Raw genomic sequence first — 9,858 nt, 5'->3', positions numbered from 1 at the left:
TCAACTCAGAGGAAATTCACTCCAACCCCAGTTCCGGTCACCCAGGTATCGCAGGCACTATAGACCTCATTCTGAACCCTTACTGGTGGCCCGACGTAAGAGCAGACGTCATTAAATTTGTCAAAAAATTCTCCCCCTGTAATATTACAAGCATTCCCGTCACGCTCCAGCCGGCCTTTTACAACCCCTTGAGGCCCCCCTGGTCCCACATTGCCATTGACTTTATCACAGATCTTCCCCTGTCTCTTGGTCACAGCACTATACTCACCGTCATCGACCGCTTTTCTAAAGCATGCAGATTGATTCCCTTCCCTAAACTCCCCACAGCTCTAGAAACTGCCGAACTTTTGTGCAATCAAGTATTCCAATACTATGGGCTACCCGAAGACATTGTGTCTGACAGAGGTCCCCAATTTACGTCAAGAGTATGGTCTGCATTCTTCAAAAATCTAGAAATAAATGTCAATAAATAAACTTTTGTACATTAAATCACTTTTGTTGGCAGTTCTGTTGTCAGTCTTTTGCTTACACCGTCACATTGTGAAATTTTCACACTATTTTAATGTTATTCCTTTTAAGTAAGTTTCGTGAAACAGTTATTACAGATAGACGTACACTTTTTCTACAACAAGAGGTGCAGGAGGTGATCTTCCACAATGCTAACAGCTTAGCATAAATCTCTGAATCACATTCCCTCCCCTGCCGTCTAGAGCCACGCCTCCTTAAACACAAGCACAGAAAAAGAATCCTCTCTCATGTGTTAAAAATGAAGTGTTTGTCTTGCAACGTGCAAGCCAAACTGACATGCTATTTCAGAGTGAATATTTAGAGTTGCTTGGTAAACAATACAGGGAGAGAGACTAGGCGGAATAGTGCTATTTACTTGTGTTTTGTTGTTAAACTAATTCAAATCTACCTTATCAATGTTGTAAAAGATAACTTATGAAACTGAAAATAGTCTTATCAATCTTTCACTAGAAGACTTTATTGGCTGAACAACACTTCTGTAAAGATATAACCCATTTGTAACAACATCTAAGGTTACATTAGCTTTGCGTGAAGCTAAAAATTGTGCCATTGTGTCATCCTTTCTCCAGCGTGCAAAGGTAACTCCAATATTGATTTGGGTTCTTAAAAAGTTTTGATTCAGCAGGTTTTTACCTTTTATACAGTCATTGGTTTTTACCGATCGGGCGTGTGCTCTCTCTCTATCACTCTCGTGAGCGTGCAGCACAAACGGCGGTCAGCGGAGCTGCGTACAAAAGGCTGTGCAGTTGTTCAAATCTGCATTTGCTCACAGACAGTTTGGTCTACTTATCTGAATTATAAGAGATGTCGGCCTGACTATTTAATTGGATGAACATTTTTTAGTTTTATGCCTTACGCCAAATATAAAAATACATTTAGATTTTTTTACTTTAATCATTACTATTGGAATGTGAAAAGACTTTCAACCAGCACAAATCACCTACTGCACCTTTAACCTCCATTCTGAAATGGGGCCCTGGTCATGTGAATGTTTGCACTAACCATACTGCATATTTTTATTAACTTAACAATAACTTATAACAATAACTGAAAGATATCAGCTTGGGAATTTGCAGACACAGGTTAACACGAATTCATGGGACACATGTTAGCACAAGTCCAAAGGCTATACCCTTTAAAACTGTATAAAAAAATTTGAAAACATGGTTTGACCAATTGTGATAAAACATCATTTTGTCTTTGAGAGCTATTCTGAGAAAATATCACCGTGGGAGTTTGTAGAAACATATTCTATGGAAGTCGATGGAAACAAGTTAACACAAGTCCACAAACAAAACATAAAGCAAAACATGGTTTTACTGATAAAGATGTCAAAACTGACTTTGATATGTGTAGTCCTGAATAGCTCAGTTGGATAGCTCGATCAATACTCATGATGAACCTTTTCACTATACGCGTTCAAATCCTGTTGGTGACATTTAAATTACAGATATTTTTTATATTAGTTTTAGTTATATACTGTATTTAAATTAATAATGTTTACAATGACATTGATACAAAGTAATAAGAATATTTAATTGGTATGGGCATGTTTTGTAGCTGTAAAAATGTGACGAATCTGCTATTCTGCGCAGAATTTTGTAAAAAAAAAAAAAACACATAAAACTGCAGGATTCATGCGGAATGATTTTGAGAGTTTCATTACTAAAAACTTAGGCTAATCTATAAAATAAAAATAATACTTTTTTATATTTTTTTATTTAAGGTTTACAATAGAAATCCGATTAGATCTACTGATTTAGTGAATAAAGCAAGTCTCTCATATAATATATCTACCGAAAGCCAGAAATATTACTTTATAAAATGTATTGTAAATAAATCATAAGAACACTTTCATATTAGTCAGTAATATTACTACAATTAATTAAAAAACAGAATAAATATAAATTTACACACATTTACCAGTGTTGCCAGACCGGCAGTTTCCCACCAAAATGGGCTGTTTTAAATTTGATTTTGTGGGTAAAAAGTGGCTTAGGCTGGTTAAAAAAAATTTGGGTGGTTTTGAAACATAAATTTCATATCCAATTTTTTTTTAACAAAATGTAACTGTGTGCTGCTATTACATTCAGTTAGTAGTAACCAATGTGTAGCCCAAACCGCGTGGGCCCACCCACAAACAGGTGAAGTAAAGGATCAAAATCTGGCTCCCGGACAAATCTGCCTCCCATTCGCGTGCACATGCTTTACACAGCACCTGCAGTTAAACTCACAGCAGTTTATCATAAAACTTTTATCGATCATTTTTCTCACAGTAGATGGCAAGAACAAACATAGAAGTGTTGCCTGATTGACAAGGGAACAATCAGAAGTAAGAATGTAAAACGCCAAATTAGACGATAATATATGCATTTACAGCATAATGCATCTACCTGAATCCATACTAGGATTTCATGTAGCTGGAACTCCTGTGTCCTGCATAAGTTGTGTCAAACAAGTCATTGTTTCGGGAGTTGCCAAATGAATTATTTTTAGGCTCACCAAAGTGCTTCCCACACATAGGGTGCTTTCACATCTAGACTTTTGTTTCAGAACCAGTCTCATTTGCCCAGTTAGCAGGGTTTATTTGGCATATGTTAAACCAGCAACCGCGCTTGGATCCGCGCCAAATCAATCGGTCCAAGATCGCCTGAATGAAACGAACTCTGGGTCGGATTGATTGTAGTGGGAAAGCAAAACGATCCGAGCCCAGCTATATCACAGTGTATTATGGATATGTAGTAGGCATTTAGGGCTAAAAGAAGAAAAATTATGAGTAGGGAGAGATGTCATTCCTACTGGTAAATGTGTGTTTCATGTTAAATACGAAAATGAAAGTATGCTGAACTATTAACGAGAGCTGTTTATCCGCTAGGAACATTAAACAAAGTGCATTCTAGCCAAGGGCTATGCATGAAAGTCTTACCTGATTTATATCAGGTGACGATGTCTGTGAGAGTCACCATTTAAAATTAAAGCGCAGCTTTCCGCTTATAATGTCTTATTGCTTATTGTCATAGATTAAAAAAGGACGCATGACAGCTGAGTGGGACTCTGCAAAATAAACCATGAAACCATGACCAATGTAATAAGAGTTAACTCCCACATGACCCGTTTAAGCTCTTTTGGTCATTTAGAAACTTTGCTGTGTGAAAGCGAACCGCACCAAGAACAAAGAGCAACACTGTAACATTTTTAATCCCTGTTTCGGAACAACTGAATCGATTCACAGGTGTGAAAGCACCCATCGACTTTACTTGGGCGGGCCAAAATGCGTCTGACCGTAGTTTCTAAAATAAAATCTCCTAAAATGTCTGGGATTTGGGTTTTACTTTTGCTTTCTAAAGCCTTTATTTGTATGCGTTTCTGCATCACTTTTTTGCAGCTGACTGTGAGCGAGAAAAACACTAAATGATTAATCGTTTATTAAATGACTTAGGGGGTGATGCGGTGGCACAGGGTAGCACGTTTGCCTCACAGCAAAAATAAATAAATAAATTCGCTGGCTCAAGCCTCGGCTGGGTGAGTTGGCGTTTCTGTGTGGAGTTTGCATGTTCTCCCCGTGTTGGCGTGGGTTTCCTCTGGGTTCTCCGGTTTCCTCCTAAGACGTGGTATAGGTGAATTGGCCAGGCTAAATTGTTTATGTGTGATAGGGTGTGTGTAGATGTTTCCCAGTGGCGGGTAGTGGTTAAAAGGGCATCTGCTGCGTGAAGCATGTGCTAGATAGGTTGGCGGTTCATTCTGTTGTGGCGGTCCTGGATTGATAGAGTGACTAAGCCGAAAAGAAAATTAATAATTAAATGACTCAGTCAAACTTTACTACATACTCGGAGAGAACAAAATGACATCTATAGCTAATGGCTGCAAAATATTTGTTAGAAATGGTTAATCAACTAATTTGCATTATTTAAATAATCTACACTTTTATGCTAGTAATTATTATAATTTTAGCAATAATGTCTATTTTTTATTCATTTTTTATATTTACTTTTCATTTGCTGTGAATTTTATTAGTTTAATGATGTTAATATATTACATTCTTTATACTTATCTAAACTGCTTTGGCGATACTGTAATTGTCAAGCCAATAAAGCAACTTTAGAGAGCGAGAGAGATACCTGCGCATGGTTCATAAATAGCATAAAAGTAAGAGAAATAGTGGATTTTTGTCGCATGTAATTGACCATTTATGTGCTGTGGGTAAAAGGTGTGGTTCAAATCGGCTACTACCACAATATTATATTATATATATATTTCAAACCTGAGGGAAGCCCTGCACCAGATTTACTGGAGGCACATTGGAGCACACTAGTTAGTATCCTTAAAACTAATAGACTGAAACTGAAATCTAAAATACTTAATTTAAATATCACAGAATATTTCATGCAAATGACTAATAAACTTTTTAAATATATGTATACAAATACATCTACATAAAAATAAGCGCCGTGTTTTAATGTGATCCAGTTATGTTGAAATTTTACAACTGTGTTTCTGTGACTGTTGGTGTTGGTTGTTATATAGTTTAAAAGCCTGACAAATAAAGTAACTAGGCTAATTTCTGATTAAATTAAATAAAACATTAGCCAATATTTAGGGCGTTTTTTGCGGGTTTTGGACAGCTTTTGGGCTGGAAACCGTCAGCTATATCTGGCGACCCTGACATTTACACACAAATAAATAAATGGACTAAATGATGGCCTAAAAATGTGCTACTTTCTGCGTGCACAGATTCCGTGTGGGCCCAGTCACCAATGTTTGACTACTTTTGACTACAAAAGGTAAATTACACATACAGTGTTAAACACCTCTAGTTAGCAAGAAGACAGGGATAAAGAAATCAATGATGATAATACTGCAGATCTACAAGGCTGAAGCTAGAGACAAACATAGCAGCTTGTTCTCACCCAAAGCTGGGCTGTGGTTGAAAACAGCTCGAGGCCCAGAGAATACAGGAACCACCTGGTCCGTTCGTGAGTCTTGTGTGTTACAGTCATTGGTGTTCAGTGGTCAGATGTCTGAAGTTGGCTAAAGGAAACAAACACAACCGACAATTTTAGCTCGACCAATCGATAGTTGCAATATTCAAAACGTCTTAACATATTTATTATTTTTTACCCGTGTTCTCGAGTCTCCAAATAAAAGTGATAAAACGTGCAATATACAAAATCCTAAGCATTAAAATACATATAAAACGACAGATAAATTGCTCTTTCCTTACCTCAAACGCACAGATAAATCGTATTGTAGAAATGGCCGCTCACCTCTGCTCTCTCAAACGTAGAACGCGTTCCAGGAATGTTGACGTCATCTCAGATTGAATCAAAGACGTCAACTCGACAAGCAAAAAATAATTTAAATAATAATTATTTTTCAAAAACAGTAAAAATTGCCGTTTTATTGATTATTACATTGCTTAATGCAGTCAAATTTTGATTATGAACTTATTAACTGCCAAATCTATACGACCAATCCATGTTTTTGAGGGGGGGGGAGGGGCGGGGAGAACGGTGTCAAAAACACCAATATCTAAGGCAATAATGCTGTATTAATGCAATTTGTTCACAATAAAAGATTGTCAGGTATATATATATATATATATATATATATATATATATATATATATATATATATATATATAAATATATATATATATATATATATTATTAATCTCTGATGGATCCATTGAGTGTTCTATAATGTTTTAAATTAATGCAAGTTTCATAAAAAATAATAAGAAAACATAATAATCAAGTATTAAATTAAATTTTACATTTTGCTGAAATTGTATGTCTAATGTGTTTTAATTTAAGGTTGCCATTTTAAAATCTGGCTTGTTTGCAGTTGTTTTTGATTGTCTCTGTCCCTATTTAAAAAAATAATAATTTTAAAACATCAGCTGCGAGTGAAACTGAGAAAATGAATAACCACAACCGCTAAGGTAAAAATTAAATGTTCAAGACAAGCCTATCCCAGCCGGCATTTTAACAGTGAATCAACTTTAATATTTACCCTCTTACCTCAGTCATGGGTGAATTGTCAGACGTTAAATGAAGGTTGAATTAGGCTACATTTCGATTTTGGTAGTTGGATTAGTGTTGATACCTTGACGTTGTTTCGCCGTCGTACATTTCAACCTAGCAGAAGTTACATGTAACATAAAATATAGCAATAAACTATTTTTCTAATTAAAAAAACATAATGCAAATACACAGCTTGTGTATAAATTTATTGAATACGCTGATTATTTCACTTATTTAAAATATACAGCAACATTTAGAGCATACAATCCCTCAATAAAACCATCTATAGGCGCAGTACAGTCAAATACACAAAAATGCATACATTTAAATTGTCATTTTTTAATAGGGTTTCATGAGTTGAAGTTAATTAATATTTACTAACATGAACAAAATTTATTACATTTTAATACATTTAAAATTTTCTTTTGCTTTAACAAAATCTAAATTTGTGCTTGTTAACATCAATGCACTGCAAGCTAACACTAACTGTATTTTCTTATATGAAAGATGTAATAATGTATTATTCCTTGTTCATGTTAGTAAATACATTAACACTTACTAATACAACCTTTTTATGTAGTGTTACCATTTAAGTTGTGTGATAAAATAGCTTTATTTCTTTATGTACAAAATATTGTCTGAAGAATGAAACTGTAATCTTATTTTGTAGCAAAGGTTTTTGAATTTCAGTGGGGCCAAAAAGAAGCTAGTCACAAAATTAAGAAGACTGACAGATTTGTTTGCCAGTTTTCTATAAAGTACTTGTTTAACTAGCAGTTAAATGCAGTGCTTCTGGAAAGTATTGATAGTGCTTCACTTTTTCCACATTTTTCTATGTTACTTCAAAATTCATTCAATTGATTTATTTCCTCAAAGTTCTACACACAATACCCCATAATGACAATATGAAAAACGATTTTTAAAATTGTTGCAAATTTATTAGAGATAAAACACCTGAAAAATCACATTTACATTAGTATTCACACTTATAAAATTATTAATCACCTGTTTCTACATGGTCTGTCTATGACTATTATACTATTCTCCATGCTTGTTGAGTTGCACACACACACACACACACACACACACACACACACACACACACACACACACACACACACACAGGGGCGGTTTTAATTATTTTGGGGATCATTCATTCATTTTTCTTGTCGGCTTAGTCCTTTTATTAATCCAAGGTCCCCACAGCAGAATGAACCGCCAACTTCTAAAATGCACCTTTTATATTTCATTTTTATTATTATTATTATTATTTTGCATATTAATAATAACATGTAAAGTATATTGTAAAACTTTTGAAACGATTTCTAAATCCGCCCCATGCACAGACCACACAGACAAACGCACACATGATTAACTATATCAGATCCATACATCAGCACTAGGTGGCGCAAAGGTGGTAAGTTTAAAAAATATACTGGTTATTTATTTTTACACTCAATGCTGCTTGCTCTTACTCAGCAGTTGTTTAAATAACATAAACATAATCTTTAGGGTAACATTATTCAAACAAAGTATAAATGTTAATATGTTGAATGTATGAAATTATACTTTGTTATTTTATTATCTGCAGTGTCATGCTGACACTCAGAACTCTTTTCCAGCTCTTATCAGCAAGACTAACACTCATTATACATTCCGCATGCGCGCTCTTTTGATTGGACTGATGAGAGTTTAGCGTGTTTGCCATTAAAGCGTTTAGCTGTCAATCACCGTGGCACATGTGTTGTTGTTCACAAGCGCCGCCCTCTGACACGTTGTCTCCGCCCACCTTAATTTTTCTCTAGCGTCGTCGCGTCGCTGACGTCAGTTTACTCCAGCCTTCTGAAATGATGGGCAGTCGAGCGAGCGCTGGTGAGTTTCTCTCTACACCAATAAAATCACAGAGCCTCACCGTGTCATTTGAACAGGGAAGAAGGAAACTGTCTTAAAGAAATGCCTCTGTAGTCTTTATTGTTACATCTCAGTCTGTTACATCCGTTTAGCCTTTAAATCCCAGTGTTTTTGTTCCGTTTAGTAAAGAACACGATATGTAAGTAGCACGTTGTTGTCATGCGTTTGATTCTGCTGGATATGTTCTTCTGTCTACTAACATTTCTAAACACAACTTGGCTTGATCTAATAGCATTTGATGTTTGGTTTAATTGCAAATAACCGAATGCTTGTTTTGAATGTGATGCATTGCATAAAATCATTAGCAGGCTGTTATTGCAGTCGCCGAGGCTGAGCCCTGTTAAATAAGGGATTGTGCTAATAACATTATGGTAAGTTCAGCCTGTGGGAGGTTGTGTTTTTGTGTACAAGATGTTTATATGTGCACTTTCTCTTGTATGCCACAGAGAGAGCACATACTACAGTCCCTACACACAGTGGTAGGATATATGTGTTTGTCATCATCCCTGTGCAGATCCTGTAGTTGTGTGATGTGATAAATTACTGGACTACTCTTAGAGCAGTTTTAGCTACTGTTGTTTATTAAGGTAAAGTTGGTTTTAAATTCACACATATCTATATTTTAAAGCCTAGTGTCCCATAATTAACAATATTATTGCATGTGAAACACACAACAAATATATATTAATAATGAATAAATATGAAATATTTAACAAGTAATTACAAATAATGTTTTTCTGAAGTGTTTGATGTTAGTCTACTGTAGGTACCACATATAGAGAAATCTGTTAACAAGTCTGCAGTTTTACTTCTGAACATTGTGTTGCTTGTTCTTATTAATACCTTTTATTATTTTAATGTGTGTATGTGTACTGAGGTAAAGTTGGTTTTATATTCGCACATCTGTTCAGTGACAACTTCCTGTATTGTTTACCATGGTACTTGAATATTCAGACTAAAATTGCATGCAAGTAAGACTTGAAAAAAATATTTACTTAATATTTAATACTTTAAAACTGTTTATTTTACTTGGAACAATGAAGTACTTTGATATTAATTGGCTGCTAATATGATTTCACTATTTATAATTAGAAACTTATACTTTTTTAAAATTATATTAAGGAGAAAGTCTGATTATGCAAACATAAAACAAACTTTACCTCAATTGTATGTGCGTGTTGTGTAGATTGGTTAAATCGCGCTTAAAAGACTTTGTGTGTGAATCTGTGGCATATTTTAAAACAGCTTTAGCCTTTCTAAAGTTTGTAATGTCTGTTACTTCCTTGTACGTTCATATCTATCTAAACAATTTCTAGTTAACTACTATTGCTTTAAATAATTCCATGGTTTCTGTGAGTTTGTTTGGGATTTAAATTCATAGGGAGCAGGTGATCAT

General features: G+C 34.9%; 1 protein-coding gene and 1 long non-coding RNA gene across 29 annotated transcripts in view; both read left to right on the top strand.

Annotated features, from left to right (window-relative positions):
• Positions 1-473: 473 nt before the first annotated feature.
• LOC141380586 (uncharacterized) lies at positions 474-5,802 on the top strand. The gene is made up of 3 exons (XR_015523338.1): positions 474-1,841; positions 2,937-3,919; positions 4,159-5,802. It is a non-coding gene; the product is annotated as an uncharacterized LOC141380586 (long non-coding RNA).
• A 2,575-nt stretch (positions 5,803-8,377) lies between these two features.
• The window catches only part of g6pd (glucose-6-phosphate dehydrogenase), a 29,871-nt gene continuing 28,390 nt past the window's right edge, over positions 8,378-9,858 (top strand). For 4 of the 28 annotated variants that reach the window (XR_015523294.1, XR_015523293.1, XR_015523292.1 and 1 more), the window contains exon 1: positions 8,378-8,423. Coding sequence is in view for 3 of the 28 variants with exons in the window: in XM_087306741.1 (XP_087162867.1) it covers positions 8,399-8,423 (25 nt within the window). In the remaining 25 variants the exon portion in view is untranslated. Of the gene's footprint in view, positions 8,602-8,767; positions 8,834-8,908; positions 9,050-9,858 lie in introns of all 28 variants that reach the window. The other 24 variants (XR_015523305.1, XR_015523299.1, XM_087306745.1 and 21 more) reach the window with 11 other exon arrangements.

The sequence above is a fragment of the Danio rerio genome, chromosome 23 (assembly GCF_052040795.2).
Source record: "Danio rerio strain M-AB ecotype USA chromosome 23, GRCz13ab, whole genome shotgun sequence".
In the NCBI taxonomy this organism is placed as follows: domain Eukaryota; kingdom Metazoa; phylum Chordata; class Actinopteri; order Cypriniformes; family Danionidae; genus Danio; species Danio rerio.
Note: the sequence above shows the minus strand (reverse complement) of the source record. Positions and strands in the feature narration are given on the sequence as shown.